Source organism: Hemitrygon akajei, chromosome 18 (genome assembly GCF_048418815.1).
Source record: "Hemitrygon akajei chromosome 18, sHemAka1.3, whole genome shotgun sequence".
Taxonomy (NCBI): Eukaryota; Metazoa; Chordata; class Chondrichthyes; order Myliobatiformes; family Dasyatidae; genus Hemitrygon; species Hemitrygon akajei.
The window spans coordinates 65,390,941-65,409,474 of record NC_133141.1 but is presented as its reverse complement, the minus strand read 5'-3'; the positions used below and the strand labels follow the sequence as shown (position 1 = coordinate 65,409,474).

The window sequence follows — 18,534 nt, the reverse complement described above, 5'->3', positions numbered from 1 at the left end:
AGTAATAAACCAATACCAACACATTTTCTCCATGCATTACTGTACAGAATTTGAGTGGGAACCAGCACATCTTTTGACTGTGGCAGATCCACCTCTCTGTAAAGAACTTACCTTTAACATCTCCCCCCCCACCACCCCTTATCTTGTAATTTTGCCCTTAGAGAAGTCTAAGGCTATCTACTCTATCTATGCCTCTTATCTTGTACACCTCTATCAAGTCACCTCTCATCCTCCCTCACTCCAAGGAGAAAAGCCTTAGCTCGCTCAATCTACCTGCATAAGACATGCTCTTTAGTCCAGGCAGCATCCTGGTAAGTCTCCTCTGAACTGTCTTTAAAATTTTCACATCCTCCCTATAATGAGTCAACTAGAACTGAACACAGTAATCCAAGAGCAGGTTAACCAGGGTTTTATAGAACTGCAACCTTACTTCACTAAAATAAAACACAAAGATATCTGCAGATGCTGGAAATTCAAGCAACACACACAAAATGCTGGTGGAACGCAGCAGGTCAGGCAGCATCTATAGGAAGAAGCACTGTCGATGTTTCAGGCCAAGACCCTTCGTCAGGATGTCCTGATGAAGGGTCTCAGCCTGAAATGTTGAAGGTGCTTCTTCCTATAGATGCTGCATGACCTGCTGCGTTCCACCAGTATTTTGTGTGTCATTAAAATAAATGGTTGTTTGTGGGAGTTTGTATTCTAGCAGTGATCACATGATAAAGCATTTAACAGGCTGTAAAAATACTTTGGGAGGTTCTGAAATTATGGAGGAACAGTTTTAAATCCAAGTCTTTTTTTCCCCCCTTTATTACAACAGGATGCTCCAGTCACCACACCGGGCATAGTTGGTAACTCAAGACACACAAATCAAAGTACTACTCATAAATCAGATCTCTAGCTGCTGAGACCAAACAAAATCCTTACTGCCTGTTGCTTTGTAATTGGTATACTGAATACTTAAAGCATTTATTACAATATGGCGATTCATTGCTACCAATACATGAGATTGTGCAAATGCTGGAAATCCAGAGCAACACACAAAATACTGGAGGAACTCAGCAGGTCAGGCAGCATCTATGAAGAGGAATAAACAGTTGATATTTCAGGCCACTGACCAGACCGCAAAAACAAGGAGAAAAAAAATCAATTTAAAAGCATTTTTAATGGTTTGAAATATACAAAAATCAGGACATTAAAAATTTTGCCATTAAATTTTCTAAATACTTAAACACAGTTTTATACTTTTTCTTTGATTAAAAAGTATCAAATGAATCACACAGTTATTTACAGATTAATTTGTACAAAACAGATCAAAGGTGTTATACCTGACTGTGAAGATACCTTTCTGACAACCAAATACGATTGATCATTATTTACACTGCATACAAGTTGGTGAAACACAATCTCATAACTACGTTCTGAACATTTGCCCTTCTGTAACTCCCTGCTGATTAGTTGGTGAACATGTGCCACTTAGTGTAGCAGTCATTCAGAAAATTAATGCTGCCAAGCTCTGATGTTACATTGCACTGAAATTGCTGGTTTCAGGCAGGGCAATTGACCAAATGAATTAATCTATCGCAACAGTGCTGGGATGGGGAGAACAATAGATCTGGTTCCTACTGCTATATCAACTTCTGCTGGATTGTGTTTGTGTGTACACATCAGGCAACAGCAGTATCAAGCTCAGGTTAAACAGCAGCCGTGAAAAGCAGTTTTTAAGATGAAACTTTCACATGCAGAAAGAAAATGCAGTATTATTTCTACAAGTGGAATAAAAGGCAGCTACTGCTTGGCAACGTCCCCAAGTTAACTAAACCCAGTCATTCTCGACAAATATCAATTTACACTATTGTAAACAGAGGCACAGTAACAGTTTTACACACAAATCCTTAAATTCAGCAGGGAGTGGACAATTCCAGGAAACAATAACAATCTTTCCAAGAAATATAGAGGAGGGGAGATCTCCTGGCTGAGAAAAGGTCCATAATGGGGAAAAGGGAATGCAAAAGGAATCACAAAACTGAATGTGCATGTGGATCTACCTATAGGTAAATCACTCTATATGCAGTGCACAATTCCAGTTCTTCTAATTTTCAAGGTACCTGGTAACACTTCAGCGCTGACATTTCCTGCTTAATTTTGTACCGCCAATAGTCATACTGAAGTTACAGGTTTTATTCAGCCACTTGGAGAGAGATTCAGACACAGTTTGCCTAGCTCCATCACTACCCATGTGTGTAACACTACTGGAAACCACTGGCTGATATCAAAACAACTGCAAAGCAAAACCTGCAGTTCTAGAAACCAAACAAAAAAGAGTGCTCAAGAAGTGTGTGGAGGTAAGGTGCACTGTAAGCACAGTCTCCCAGCTCAAACTCTTCTTCAGTGAATCGAAGCAAGGTTTCTGGGTCAAAGTAGTACAGAATGCCCAGGAAGAGATCAGACTGAGTCTGAAGAGTCAATGCTGTCAGTATCCACGTGGATATTGTGAAGAGAGATGTGTGAAGAGAGAATCTGTGCATCAGATCTTCAGAAGAGTCAAAGATTCTCTCCACAGATGTTACCTGACCCAGGAATTACCAGCACTTTCTTTTCATGCTATATATAATAAACTTGTCACTTGTATTTTAAATACAGAAATTTACAAACAGATCCCACCGGCACAGCTAGTAGAGCCACTGCCTCATGGCTCCAGTAACTGAGATTCAATGCTGCCTTTGGGTGCTGGCTGTGTGGAGTTTGCATGATCTTCCTGTGGCTACATTGGTTTATCCCACTCCCCAGGACTCCAGCATTCTATCACACCAAAGATGTGTAAGTGGTAGGTCAACTGGGCAATGTTAAAAATTACGTGGGTGAAAAAACTGATGGAAATGTGGTTACAGAAAACATTAATGGAAAATGGGATTATTCAGAGCTGACATAGACTTGATGGGTCAAATGCCTTCCTTCCACATTATATGAAAATATAACTGCCTCAGGTTTACCTGCTCATCAATGTTTACCTTAACGGGGCTGGCACATATTAATAATGAAACATTGATACCCTGTCCCTTACCCTGGGCAAAGCAGCACAGTGAGATTCAGCTTGGGGGGGGGGGGGGGGGCAAGCACAAGTCACCCAATTCCTTTGGTTGGTTTCCTTTTTGCACGGACACCCTTTATAAACTCCACCAGCATCTTTGGTTGTACTCGTATGCTGATGGGAAATGGGGAGGGCTCAGCATCAATTAGCATTAGGAATATTTCCCTGAGTAATACTGATTTCTAGGTCCTGACATTTCTTCTCCCAGGAAAGGCAAGTCTGGCAGCTACTGTTTTGTTTTTGCATAAATTGTCTTCCGAAAGGAACTTGGCTCTTGTTCATCTTTGCAGTCCGATTCATTTCCTCATGAAGTTCTTCTCTAAGGCTGCAGGTGTCCGCTGTATGGAGTGAATATTGCGTTTCACACGGTCTTCTAACGAAGACGTAGCAGTGCTTTGTAGTTTCATTTTGCTGAAAGAAACAAATAAGGTAAAAATTTCTCAATACTCTTATGCAGAACACAAGAAATTTTAATGAATGTCTTTTTCTCCAACAAATCCATGTAAGATGCCTTTAGCATTGTCAGATGCAGGACAATGATTGGTACACCTGTCTCACCCAAGCAGAGGCAATACTACCTGAGTTTGTAATGGTACGCAAGACAAACATTGATAAATTGAGAGAGTAGTCAAAGCACTTGGGATCTTTGGACTGATAGAGGATTGGGCCACAACTAGGTCAAATTCTGATCACCACATCTGAAAGTTATGAAGTTTGCAGTGAGTGTTGCAGACCCTTTGGCCCAGCTTGTCCATACCCATCTGCTCACCTTTGGTCATTGTACCCATGCACTTATCCAAAAGTCTGTTATCTGCTTCAACTACTTCATCTGGCAACTTGTTCCATGTAATCACCATTTGAGGCCATAAGACATAAAAGCAGGATTAGGCCATTCAGCCCATCAAGTCTACTCTGCCATTCCATAATTGATTTATTATTCCTCTCAAACCCATTCTCCTGTATTCACCCTGTAACCTTTGATGCCCTTCCTAAGGCCTTTCAATAGGTTTCTATGAGTTCCCCACCCTTCACTCTTTTAAACTCCAGCGAGTACAAGGCCAAGCCATCAAACGCTCCTCATATGCTAACAATTTCATTGTTGTCAACTAGGATCATTCTCGTCAGCCTCCTCTGAACCCTCTCCAATGCCAGCACAGAAAAGGGACCTAAAACTGCTCCCATACTCCATACAGTCTGATCAACGGCTTATAAAGCATCAGCTTTACATATTCTAGTCATCTCAGAATGAATGCTAACATTGCATTTGCCTTCCTGACATCAACTAAACCTGCAAGTTAATCTTTAGGGGATCCTAAATGAGGATTCAAGTGTCTTTGAATTTTCCCCGTTTCGAAAATATTCAATGCCTTTATTCCTTCTACCAAAGTTCATGGCCGTACACTTCCCTGCACTGTCCATCTGTCACTTCTTTACTCATTCTCCCAATCTGACATTCTCCCTCACATCCTATTTAAATCTTTCACTCTCACCTTAAACCTATGCCCTTTAGTTTTCAGTTGCCAAGGAAGGGGAACTAAAAGATAGAGGGCATAAGTTTATCTTGTGCATCTCTACAATGTCACCCCTCAATCTCCTATGTTCTAATCAATAAAGTCATAGCTTTCCCAACCTCTCCCTATAACTCAGAGCCTTGTAACCTGGCAGAGTGCAGAAGAGATAAACTCAAATGGTTCCAGGGATAAATGCTTTCAAATACAAGAAGCTGGGGCTGCCTGAAGAAGGTGGAGAGGGGATTTGTCAAACAATACAAGATGACTGTAGTGATGATTAAAATACAACCAGAGCCTTCAGTAGGTTAAGTTAGTGAGAATGCAGAAAAGATTAAAAGATGTTACAGATCACATCACACAAAGCATCCTCACATCAGCCGCTACTGTCTGGTTTGGTGCAGCATCCTCTCACAATGTACATGTAATGCCCTGCTATGCTGTAGGTATTTCATTTTAGCAGTTCTGTGAGAGCAGTCTTTTCTGCTTTCAGCCTGTTTGGGATTGAGCTGAAATAAGAGGCTTGTTTTTCAACTTAGGAATGTGGTGTTAGCCAATCAGGATGGCAGAATTGGGAGAAGGTTCTAGAGAATGTGGGGCAGTGATCTTGGTTGGCGGGAGCTGGGAGAAGACGGGAGGGAAGATGGTGGAGGCTGCTGTCCTTATTGCACAAGATGCTTTGTGTAAATGAATGGCTTTGAGGAGAAAGGACCAATACTCCCATGGGAGAGCCTGTTTGATCAAGATGAATTTTGAGTGACACTCGGAAGGGTTCAGCATGTGTTACAGAAAAGTTCAAGATTTGAGCTCCACCATGCATATTTGACTGTTTAAGTATAATGGGCCCTTTTTGTTTTTTCTTTCTCTTAGTAACTGCTTGCTTAAGTTAACATTCTTAAATATACTTGTTAATTGTATGCAGTGCACAATCTGTTATTTCCTGCCGACGGGTGATTGCCAGGGGCAGTAAATCATACAGCATTCACACAAACCAGGGTTTGGGTAGGCAAGACATCACAACCTCATGGATTTGGTGGGACCAAAGTCATATACACCCTAGACATGTGAAGCCTGAGAAAGGTGGGTTTCTTGTCACAGAATCCAGTGGCTGTTAGCGAAGGCCTAATGAGCTGCATTTCCAGAGACACCCAGTAAGAGGTGGTTTCATACAAAACTACAGTGAACTGTCAGATTAGCAGAATGGCTGCAGTCTGCCATCACTGCAGGATGTGTTTGCGTCTAAGACAGAAGCAGGTAGGAAAAATCATTGTGGACACTACCCACGTGGCACACTGTCTTCCAAAAGCTCCCTTCTGGATAGCTCTAAGGGCTATTAAAATGAAAACTTAATGCCATCTTAACAGCTTCTTCCCCCAGGCAGCTAATCTGATCAACCATTCTAGTTAGCACCCCCACCCCATGTATATATTACCCCTGTCACTTTACTCCACTATAAACACTAACAGAATTGTTATAAAGCTGTTACATTATAAATACATGCTGGTATTTATGCATATTTTATTCCATATCTGTACTTTATCTCAAACTTTATTTTTTATACAATTCTTTATAATAGTTGTATTTTTTTTGTTACATGTCACACCCTGAGCAACAAACCACAGCAAATAATTAATACATGTAAATATATATTGGAGGGCTTGAATTATCAGCAGAGATTGGATGGGCTGGGTCTGTTTTCCCTGGAGGAAAGGTAGCTCAAAGGTGACATGACTGAGGTAAGAGAAGGGAGTACCTGTTCCCCATGGCAGGGATAAGAAAAAGTAGAGAGTGCAAGTTTCATGTGAGAGAGCAGGTTTAATGTAGCTAGTCCACTATATTTATGCCAACCATTGTGCCCAAGTATAGTAATCTTTCTTGCCTTATGCCTCTATGCTCAGCCCATTCCAATATCTGGGCAGATACCTTTTTAATGTTGTTACTGTTCCTTCCTCCACCACCTCAATCCAGATGCCAACCACAATTTGTGTTAAAAATTTATCTCTCAGATCCCTTTTTAACCTCTCTCCTCTCACCTTAAACCTATACTCTCTAATTTCATTTGTTCCTACCACAGGAAACAGACACTAGCAATCTACCCTATCTATGCAACTCAATTTTATACACAAGAGAAAATCTGCAGATGCTTGAAATTCTGATGAAGGGGTCTTGGCCCGAAACTTTGACTATACTCTTTTCCATAGATCCTGGCCTTATGAGTTCTTCCAGCATTTTCTGTGTGTCAATTTTAGACCATAAGATAACGGAGCAGAATTTGGCCATTTGGCCTATCGAGTCTGCTCTGCCATTTCATTAATTTTCTCCTCAGCCCCAATCTCTGCCTTCTCCCTGTATCCCTTCATTCAATTAAGAATCTATCACCCTCTGCCTTAAATATACAATAAGATGTCCTCCACTGTTGCCTGTGGCAAAGATTCCATAGATTCACCACTGTAAAGAAATTTCTCCTCATCTCCATTCTAGAAATATGCCCCTCTACTCTGAGGCTCTGCCCTCTGGAATTAGCCTCTTCCAGCATCGGAAACATCCTCTCCACATCCACTCTTTCAAGGCCTTTCACCATTCAATAGGTTGGTGGGTACACAGAGTGGTGGTTGCGTGGAATGCACTGCCAGCAAAGGAACTGGAGGTGAATACAATAGGGTCTTTAAGAGACTTTTTGATAGGTACATGGAGCTTCAAAAAAAAAATAGAGGGCTATGTGGTAGGGAAATTCTAGGCAGTTTCTAGAGTAAGTTACATGGTCTGTACAAAATTGTGGGCTGAAGAGCCTGTAATGTGCTGTAGATTTCTATATTTCTATGCTTTAATGAGATCATCTCTCATTCTCCTGAATTCTAATGAATACAGGTCCAGAACATCAAATGCTCTTCATATGACAAGCCATTCAATCCTGGGATCATTTTCGTGAACCTCCTTTAAACCTCTCCAGCTTCAGCACATCCTTTCTAAGATAAGGGATCCAAAACTGCTCACAATGCTCCATGAGGCCTTAAAAGTGCTTTATGAAGTCTCCACATTACATCCTTGCTTTTATATTCTAGTCCTCTTGAAAAGAATGTTAACATTACATTTGCCTTCCTCACCACAGATACAACCTCCAAATTAACTTTTAGGGAATCCTGCACAAGGACTCCCAACTCCCTCTGTGCCTCAGTTAAAAAATAGTCTATCCTTTCATTTCTTCTACAAAGTGCATGGCCATACACTTCCCAACACTGTATTCCCACTGCCATTTCTATGCCCATTCTCCTCATCTGTCTAAGTCCTTCTGTAGCCTCCCTACTTCCTCAAAACTACCTGCCCCTTCACCTGTCTTCATATCATCTACAAACTTTGCAACAAAGCCATTAAATCCAACATCCAAAGCATTGACATATAACGCAAAAAGAATTAGTCCCAACGCTGTCATCGGCGGCCAACCAGAAAAGGATCCCTTTATTCCCACTCTTTATCTCCTGCCAATCAGCCATTGCTTTATCCATGCCAGAATCTTTCCTGCAATACCACGGGCTCATAGCTTGTGAAGCAGGCTCATGTGTGGCACCTTGTCAAAGGCCTTCTGAAAATCCAAGTACACAACATCAACTGATTCTCTCTCCTTTGTCTATCCTGCTTGTTCTTTCTCCAAAGAATTCCAACAGATTTCTCAGGCAACATTTTCCCTTGAGGAAACTATTTGATTTGATCGATTTGATCATGTGCCTCCATGTACCCTAAGAGCTCATCCTTAATAATCAACTCCAACATCTTCCCAAGCACTAAGATCAGACTAACTGGCCTATAGTTTCCTTTCTTCTGCTTCTCTCCCTTCTTTAAGAGTGGAGTGACATTTGCAATTTTCCAGTCTTCTGGAGCCATTCCAAATCCTCGTGATTTTAGAAAGATCATTACAAATGTTTCCACAATCTCGACAGCCACCTCTTTCAAAACCCTGGGGTGTACACAATTTGGTCCAGGTGACTTATCTGCCTTTAGACCTTTCAGTTTCCTAAGAACCTTCTCTCTAGTTATGGTAACTTCACACACTTCATGACCCCTGACATCTGAAACTTCCACCATTCTGCCAGTGTCTTCTACAGTGAAGACTGATACAAAATACTTATTCAGTTCGTCCATCGTTTTCTTGTCCCTCATTACTATCTCTCCCGTTTTCAGCGGTCTGTTATCTACTCTCAGCTCTCTTATTCTCATATATCTGAAGAAATTTTTGCCATCCTCTTTAATATTATGGCTCGCTTACCTTCATATTCCATCGTTTCCTTCTTTATGATTTTTTAGTTGCCTTCTGTTGGTTTTAAAAAGCTTCCCAATTCTCTAACTTCCCACTAATTTTTGCTGTATTATGTGCCCTCTGGCTTTGCTTTGACTTCTCTTATTAGCCATGGTTGAATCATTTTGCCTTTAGAATATTGCTTCTTTGGGATGTACATATCCTGCGTCTTCTGAAGTGCTTCAAGAAATTCCAGCCATTGGTGCTCTGCTGTCAACCCTGCCAGTGTTCTTTCCCAATCAATTTTGGCCAGCTCTTCTCTCATGCCTTTGTAATTCCCTTTATTGCACTGTAATACTGATACATCCGAATTTAGCTTCTCATACTCAAATTTCAGGGTGAATTCGATCATATTATGATCTTTTACCTTAAGCTCTCTTATCAATTCTGTTTCATTGCACACACCCAATCCAGAACAGCTGATCCGTTAGTGCAGTGGTCCCCAACCACTGGGCCGCAAAGCATGTGAAACCGGACCGCGAGGAAATGATATGATTTGGCGGTATGAAGCACTGCAGCAGACTCATATCGATTCATACCGGCAAATCATATCATTTCCTTGTGGCCCGGTAGCACATACTTTGCAGCCTGGTGGTTGGGGACCACTGCCTTAGTGGATTCAACCACAAGCTGCTCTAAAAAGCCACCTTGTAAGCACTCTAGAAATTCCCCCTCCTGGAATTCAGCACCAACCTGATTTTCCCAATCTACCTGTAAAATGAAGTCCCCTGTGACTACTATGTCCTTTTGGCATGCATTTTCTATCCCGTTGTAATTTGTAGGCCACATCCTGACTACTATTTGTGGGTCTGTATACAAATCCCATCAGGATCTTTCTATCCTTGCAGTTCCTTAGTTCTATCCACAATGATTCAACACCTTCTGTCCATATGTCACCTCTTTCTAATGATCTGATTTCATTTTTTTAACCTACAGAGGAACGCCACCCCTCTGCCTTCCTAGCTGTCCATTTGATATAATGTGTATCTTTGGACATTAATATCCCAGCCATAATCTTCTTTCAGTCATGATTAAGTGATGCCTACAACATCATACATGTCAATCTGCAACTATGCTGCAGTTCATCTACCTTATTCTGTATGCATTCAAATACCACTTCAGTCCTATTCAATTATTTTCTGCCTTTTACATTGCAACTCATCCCGTTGACTGCAATTTTGCCCTTTCAACAGCCTCTCCTCACGACACATTGCCTGTTTGTAAACCTGCTAGCTTATCTTCAGCACGATCACTCGCCTTTCCAACAATACTTATTGCATTGAAATATCTGCAACTCAGGATACAAGTCGCACCATGCTCAACCTTTTGCTTCCTGACTTTGTTGGAATTCTTACCAACACCTGCCTCCACAACCTCTCCATTAACTGTTCAAACACTCTGGTTCCCATCACCCTGCATCTCTAGTTTAAACCCCACTGTGCAGCATTAACAAACATTACAGATTTTATATAGTTCAACTGTATCACTTTCAACCTTCTTTGCTGGAAAACAGATCCACCAAATTCAAGCCCTCCAATCCACATAGAAGTGCGATCCCTAGAGTCAAGTATGATGCTCTCCCAAGGGGTGACTGCTGTAATGGCAAACACTTGTGGGTGAAAGTTTAATGCGAGGAGGCTGATGCATGGGCAGCCACCACACAGTCCTTGATAGATTGGGGTCAGTGTCTAAAAAAAACAGAAAACCTACAGCACATACAGGCCCTTCGGCCCACAATGCTGTGCCAAACATGTACTTATTTAGAAATTACCTCAGGTTACCCATAGCCCTCTATTTTTCTAAGCTCCATGTATCTATCCAGCAGTCTCTTGAAAGACGATATTACATCCGCCCCCACCACCGTTGCCGGCAGCCCATTCCACGCACTCACCACTCTGAGTAAAAAATTTACCCCATACATCTCCTCTGTACCTACTTCCAAGCACCTTAAAACTGTGCCCTCTCATGTTAGCCATTTCAGCCCTAGGAAAAAGCCTCTGACGAACCACATGATCAATGCCTTCCACAATGCCAAGAGTCTTACCATTAATACTCTATTCTGCCATCATATTTGACCTATCAAAATGAACCACCTCACATTTATCTGGGTTAAACTCCATCTGCTACTTCTCAGCCCAATTTTGCATCCTATCAATGTCCCACTGTAACCACTAACAGCCCTCCACACTATCCACAACACCCCCAATTTTTGTGTCATCAGCAAATTTACAAACCATCCTTTCACTTCCTCATCCAGGTCATTTATAAAAATCACGAAGAGTAAGGGTCTCAGAACAGATCCCTGAAGCACACCACTGGTCATCAAACGCCATGCAGAATATGACCTGTCTACAACCACTCTTTGCCTTCTGTGGGAAAACCAATCCTGAATCCACAAAGCAATGTCCCCTTGGATCCCATGCCTCCTTACTTTCTCAATAAGCCTTGCATGGGGTACCTTATCAAATGCCTTGCTGAAATCCATATACACTACATCTACTTCTCTTCCTTCATCAAGATGTTTAGTCACCTCCTCAAAAAATTCAATCAGGCCTTTGACAAAACCATGCTGACTATTCCTAATCATATTATGCCTCTCCAAATGTTCATAAATTCTACCTCTCAGGATCTTTTCCATCAAGTTATCAATGACTGAAGTAAGATTCACTGGTCTATAATTTCCTGGGCTATCTCTACTCCCTTTTTTCAATAAGGGAACAACATCTGCAACCCTCCAATCCTCTGGAGCCCTTCCTGTCCCCATTGATGATGCAAAGGTCATTGCCAGAGGCTCAGCAATCTCCTCCCTCACCTCCCACAGTAGCCTGGGATACATCTTGTTCAGTCCCAGAGACTTATCCAACTTGATGCTTTCCAAAAGCTCCAGCACATCATCTTTCTTAATGTCTATATTCTCAAGCTTTTCAGTCCACTGCAAGTCATCCCTACAACTGCCATGGTCTTTTTCTGTAGTGAATACTGAAGCAACATATTCATTAAGCATCTCTGCTATCTCCTCCACTATCACACTTGATTGCTCCTATTCTCTCACGTTTTATCCTCTTGCTCATCGCATACTTGTAGAATGCCTTGTGGTTTTCCTTAATCCTGCTCGCCAAGGCCTTCTCATGGCCCCTTCTGGCTCTCCTCATTTAATTCCTAAGCTCCTTCCTGCTAGCTTATAATCTTCTGGATCTCTATCATTACCTAGTTTTTTGAACCTTTCTTAAGCTTTTTTTCTTCTTGACTAGATTTTCAACAGCCTTTGTGCACCATGGTTCCTATACCCTACCCTGTCTCATTGGAATGTACCTATGCAGAACGCCATGCAAATATCCTCTGAACACTTGCCACATTTCTGCTGTACATTTCCCCGAGAACATCTGTTCTCAATTTATGCTTCCAAGTTCCTGCCTGATAGCTTCACATTTCCCCTTACTCCAATTAAACGCTTTCCTAACTTGTCTGTTCCTATCCCTCTCCAATGCTATGGTAAAGGAGATAGAATTGTGATCACTATCTCCAAAACGCTCTCCCACTGAGAGACCCGACACCTGACCAGGTTCATTTCCCAATACTAGATCAAGTACAGCCTCTCTTCTTGTAGGCTTATCTACATATTGTGTCAGGAAACCTTCCTGAACACACCTAACAAATTCCACCCCATCTAACCCCCTTGCTCTAGGGAGATGCCAATCAATACTGGAGAAATTAAAATCTCCCACCGCAACAACCCTGTTATTATTGCATCTTTCCAGAATCTGTCTCCCTATCTGCTCCTCAATGTCCCTGTTACTATTGGGTGGTCTATTAAAAAAACACCCAGTACAGATATCGACCCCTTGCTGTTCCTAACTTCCACCCAGAGAGTCAGTAGACAATCCCTCCATGACTTCGTCCTTTTCTGCAGCCGTGACACTATCTCTGATCAGCAGTGCCACGCCCCCACCTCTTTTGCCTCTCTCCCTGTCCTTTCTGAAACATCTAAAGCCTGGAACTCTAAGTAGCCATTCCTGCCCCTGAGCCATCCAAGTCTCTGTAATGGCCACAATATCATAGCTCCAAGTACTGATCCACACCCTTAAGTTCATCCGCTTTGTGCATGATACTCCTTGCATTAAAATACACACATCTCAAACCATCAGTCTGAGCATATCCCTTCTCTATCACCCGCCTATCCTCCCTCTCACACTGTCTACAAACTTTCTCAATTTGTGAGCCAAGTGCCCCTTCCTCCGTCTCTTCAGTTCGGTTCCCACCCCCCAGCGATTCTAGTTTAAACTCTCCCCAATAGCCTTAGCAAACCTCCCTGCCAGGACATTGGTCCCCCTCGCCTAGTGTCATGGAGTGCAAGACTGGGGACCATTCACTACTGCAACCTTCCTCCACCTTCACTGCCATTATGATGTGTCATCAACATCATCTACTAGCTCTACCGGTGAGGTCTTGGTTGGATTGCTCTTTGGAACCTCCTGCTTGACCTGACCGCCAAGGGTGACCCTACCCGGAGCTAAGGGATCTCAAGAACTCAAACATCTCCATCGTACAAGGTGACGTTCCTCAGATCCACATAACATCCTTGTGAATCTTTTTTGCACCACTGTAGCTTAACCCCATTTTGCCTATAGAATGGTGACCATAACTGCACACAATACTCTCCAAGTGTGGCCTAATTTGAGAGGGAATAATCATAAAGACAATAGGGTATGAGGAAGAACAGAGGAAGGGGTTGATGGATTTTCTCTACCAGAACCACACGAGCCAAGCAGATGCCTTCTATGAGATAATAATTCCATGATTCTTTCATGGATCCAAAACATTAATTCCATTAAGATGCTGTCCAACCTGTGGAATATTGTTGGACAAATCACAGGTAGTGATGAGTTGGCAATTAGGAGCGAGATAGGGCATCTGGTTAAGTGGTGCCACAACAACTTCCCAATGTCAGTAAATCTAAACAGCTGATTGTTGACTCTAGGAATGGAAAGGAGAGCAAACATGTGCCACTCTACATTGGGGGATTGGCAGTGGAGAGGGTTGGCAGCTTTAAATTCCTGGGCGTTAACATTTCAGATGACCTGCCCTGGGCCCAGCATGTAGATACAATCACAAGGAAGGTGTGGCAGTATCTTTACTTTCTTAAAAGGTTGGGAACGTTCAGTTTGTCATCGAGTACTCTAACAAACTTCTTCAGACGTACTGTTGAAGTATCACTCTGGATGCATCATGATCTGATAAGGCAAATCAAATATGTAGGAACTCAAGAAGCTCCATAGAGTAGTGGACTCAGCCAATTACATCACTGACACATCCCTCCCTGCCATTGGCCATATCTACATGAGGCGCTACTTCAAGGAGGAAACATCTATCAAAGATCCCCATCATCCGGGCCTTACTTTTTCTCACAGCTACCATCAGGTATCAGGTGCAGAAGCCTGAAGTCCCACACCACCAAGTTCAGAACTACTACTTCCCTTCAACCATTTGGCTCTTGAACCAACCTGCACAAATCTAATCATTACACAATGAACACTTTGCACCATAATGCAGTTTTCCTTTTTACTGTTCTAATTGTGTTCCCTCTTATACTATTTACCATATGCTTACTTTGTTTTTTCTTGCAGATGTTGTAAATGCTATGTGCCTGCAATACTGCTCCAAGTAACTTTTTCATGCATGTGACAATAAAGTTGACTTTGATTTTCAGATTTTCTTGCTTCCTTTCTCATCTGCCTGCCAGGCAATGCAAACTGACATTGGCCTTTGCAATAGTAAAAATTGCTTCGAGAATCATAAGAGTCTCCCTCCCCGCTATTTGTGACATTTATCAAGAATATTCCAGACAAAGTGCCATAAGCTTTGTTGAGGATACCTACTACCCATCTCACAATCTCTCTGACCCACTACTGTAAGGAAGGTGGTACAGAAGCATCAGGACTAAGTCTGCCAGACTCGGCAACAGCTTCTTCCGTCAGGCTGTGAGACTAACAAATACCCTGCCACCACTGAAGTCTCATCACTAGGACAGCAAGCTGTTTACTATCCTGCTTACTATTTACTGTTTACCTAACTGTGCACTACTTAAACTTTGAATTTTTTAATTAACTTATTTATGGTAATAGTTTGGTTTATTTGCTGAGTGTGATACATGTTTAGTGGGTGCACCATGGTCTGCAGGAACACTGATTTATTTAGTTGGAATTATTTATAATCAAATGACAATAAACCTGAACTTGGAAGTTCTTTAATTGTGACTAAATAGTCTAACAAGGTCCTTTCTAATAAGACACAAGAGAATGTAGATGCTGACTTTTGCAGCCACAAAATTTTTTGGAGCAACAATCTGCTGGAGGAACTCTCAGTGGGTTGAGGAGCATCTGTGGAGGGAAAGAATACATTGATGTTTCAGGTCAAAGCCCTGCATAAGAACACTAAGAGCAAAGAGAGCTTACTGGCTACTTCCCTCTCCACTCGCAGTCCTGATGCACGGTTTCAACACGAAACATTGACAATTCTTTTCACCCCCACAGATGCTGCTCCACCCATTGAGTTTCTCCAGTAGATTGTTTGCCACTCGACTTTTTTTGTCTGCTATGTGAAGCACAATCTGGTCCTGAGACTAGTTATCACTAAAAGAGATTAATTCTAATATTGTTCCAAAAGGCAAGAGGAAGATCTGTAAAAGGAATTAAAGCCAATATCAGAATGCCCATGATTTTGCTTGATACTGATGCGGGGGGGGAGGTGGGAAACGTAGGTATCTCCACACCCTTTTCTGTTATGAAATAAATATCACAAAGACATCCCTTTAGAACAGAGGAGGAGAAATTAGCCAGACTCTGGTGAATCTGTGGAATTCATTGTCAAATAGGGTAGTAGAGGCCAAGTCATTGGGTATATTTACATCAGAAGATGATAGATTCTTGATCAGTAAGGGTGGCAAAGGTTAAAGGTCTTATCATGAAACAATTATAACAAATAGTGAAAAGTAAATGTTGGGCTAAAATCACAAGTGTAACTTGGGTAAATACAATACTAAAACATAATACTTACTGAAGGAATTTTGCTTCCCCTTTATCCCTTTTCTCTCGTTCTTGCTCCATTTCATCCTCCTCTTTGTACCGCTTAATATTGCACTGGCGAACTTGATCCCTCCACTTTGCATTCTCCATCATCTCTAACCGTTTGCGTTCGAGCTCCTCTGCAGAAAGTTTTCTGTAAAAAATCCAGGCATATTCATGGAATTGGGGTTTCACTGGGGTAGGGGTGGCTATTGTTAATGGCAACACATAAAGGCCATTTGTCCCCACAGCCTGCAGCAAAGTAACAACTGGTCAACTCTACGCCGTCCCACCCATATCTGCATATTCTATTCAGGATTCTCACACCATACACCTTGTCAAGGAAAACAAAGCACCATTTCCAGCATAAAATCTGAAACAGTGATAACCTCTCCCAAACATGGTAGGCTTATTCAGAAAGTCAGAAGGCATGGGATCCAGGGAAGTTTGGCCAGGTGGATTCAGAATTGGTTTGCCTGCAGAAGGCAGAGGGTTGTGGTGGAGGGAGTACATTCAGATTGGAGGGTTGTGACTAGTGGTGTCCCACAAGGATCTGTTCTGGGACCTCTACTTTTTGTGATTTTTATTAACGACCTGGATGTGGGGGTAGAAGGGTGGATTGGCAAGTTTGCAGATGACACAAAGATTGGTGGTGTTGTAGATAGTGTAGAGGATTGTCGAAGATTGCAGAGAGACATTGATAGGATGCAGAAGTGGGCTGAGCAGTGGCAGATGGAGTTCAACCCGGAGATGTGTGAGGTGGTACACTTTGGAAGGACAAACTCCAAGGCAGAGTACAAAGTAAATGGCAGGATACTTGGTAGTGTGGAGGAGCAGAGAGATCTGGGGGCACATGTCCACGGATCCCTGAAAGTTGCCTCACAGGTAGATAGGGTAGTTAAGAAAGCTTATGGGTTGTTAGCTTTCATAAGTCGAGGGATAGTGTTTAAGAGATGTGATGTAATGATGCAGCTCTATAAAACTCTAGTTAGGCCACACTTGGAGTACTGTGTCCAGTTCTGGTCGCCTCACTATAGGAAGGATGTGGAAGCATTGGAAAGGGTACAGAGGAGATTTACCAGGATGCTGCCTGGTTTAGAGTATGGATTATGATCAGAGATTAAGGGAGCTAGGGCTTTACTCTTTGGAGAGGAGGAGGATGACAGGAGACATGATAGAGGTGTACAAGATATTAAGAGGAATAGACAGAGTGGACAGCCAGCGCCTCTTCCCCAGGGCACCACTGCTCAGTACAAGAGGACATGGCTTTAAGTTAAGGGGAGGGAAGTTCAAGGGGGATATTAGAGGAAGGTTTTTCACTCAGAGAGTGGTTGGTGCGTGGAATGCACTGCCTGAGTCAGTGGTGGAGGCAGATACACTAGTGAAGTTTAAGAGACTACTAGACAAGTATATGGAGGAATTTAAGGTGGGGGGTTATATGGGAGGCAGGGTTTGAGGGTCAGCACAACATTGTGGGCCGAAGGGCCTGTAATGGGCTGTACTATTCTATGTTCTAAACAATTATGATGGGCTAAATAGTTGTGTTGTCCTGTAATGTTCATTGATTCATTGAACCTGAAGCAAAAGGCTATAAGACATAGGGGCAGAATTAGGCCACTCAGCTCATCGGGTCTGCTCTGCCATTCCATTATGGCTGATTATTATCCCTCTCAAGCCCACTCTCCTGCCTTCTCCCTGTAACTTTAGATTCTTGATTTAAGGGTGTCAATCAACCTCTGCTTTAAATATACCCAATGACTTGGCCTCCACAAGATTCACCATCCTTTGGCTAAAGAAACTTCTCCTCATCTCTTTTCTAAAGGGACATCCTCTATTCTGAGGTTGTGGCCTCTGGTCCTAGACTCCCCAAAAGTGATAATCTCACAAACAATTATGATGGGCAGAATAGTTGTGATTCTAACGAAGTAACAGATATCAATGAAGATCTCCCAATATCAGCAAGAAGTTGGTGTGTCGATAACATGCTAGTTTTTCCTGCAATAAGACGTTAAATGAGTGTAAAATTAGCAAAACACAAAGCAGTAAACTGCGAAGCAGGCTGCTATAATTTCTCCACTATCCTGATGTAAAAGATGAGGCCTATACTCTCTAGATCAGGGTTTCACAATCTTTTTTTTAAGCCTTGGACCAACATCATTAAGACCATAAGATATAGGAGCAGAATTAGGCCATTTGGCCCATTTCATCACAGCTGATCTATTTCCCTCTGAGCACCAAGCTCCTGCCTTCTCCCTGTAATTCTTCATGCCCTGACTAATCAAGAGTCTATCAGTCTCTCCCTAAAATACATCCAATAACTTGACTTCGATAGCTGCCTTTGGCAACAAATCCCACAGATCCACCACTCTCTGGCTAAAGAAATTTCTCCTCATCTCCGTTCTAAGTGGACATCCCTCTATTCTGAGGCTGTGCCCTCTGGTCCTAGGCTCACCCACCATAGGAAACATCCTCTCCACATTCATTCTATCGAGGCCTTTCAACATTCTATAGGTTTCAGTGAGATTCCCCCTGCCCCCTTCATTCTTCTGAATTCCAGTGAGTACAGGTCCAGAACCATCAAAC

The 18,534-nt window shown here is 42.3% G+C and overlaps 1 protein-coding gene across 2 annotated transcripts in view; it reads right to left on the bottom strand.

The window, feature by feature from the left end:
- Positions 1 to 1,146: 1,146 nt before the first annotated feature.
- The window catches only part of cwc25 (CWC25 spliceosome associated protein homolog), a 43,488-nt gene continuing 26,100 nt past the window's right edge, over positions 1,147 to 18,534 (bottom strand). For both annotated transcript variants that reach the window (XM_073071765.1, XM_073071766.1), the window contains 2 exons: positions 15,944 to 16,105; positions 1,147 to 3,502 (listed from right to left, as the gene is read on the bottom strand). In XM_073071765.1, coding sequence (XP_072927866.1) covers positions 3,388 to 3,502; positions 15,944 to 16,105 — 277 coding nt within the window. In that variant the 3' untranslated portion in view covers positions 1,147 to 3,387. The remainder of the gene's footprint in view (positions 3,503 to 15,943; positions 16,106 to 18,534) is intronic.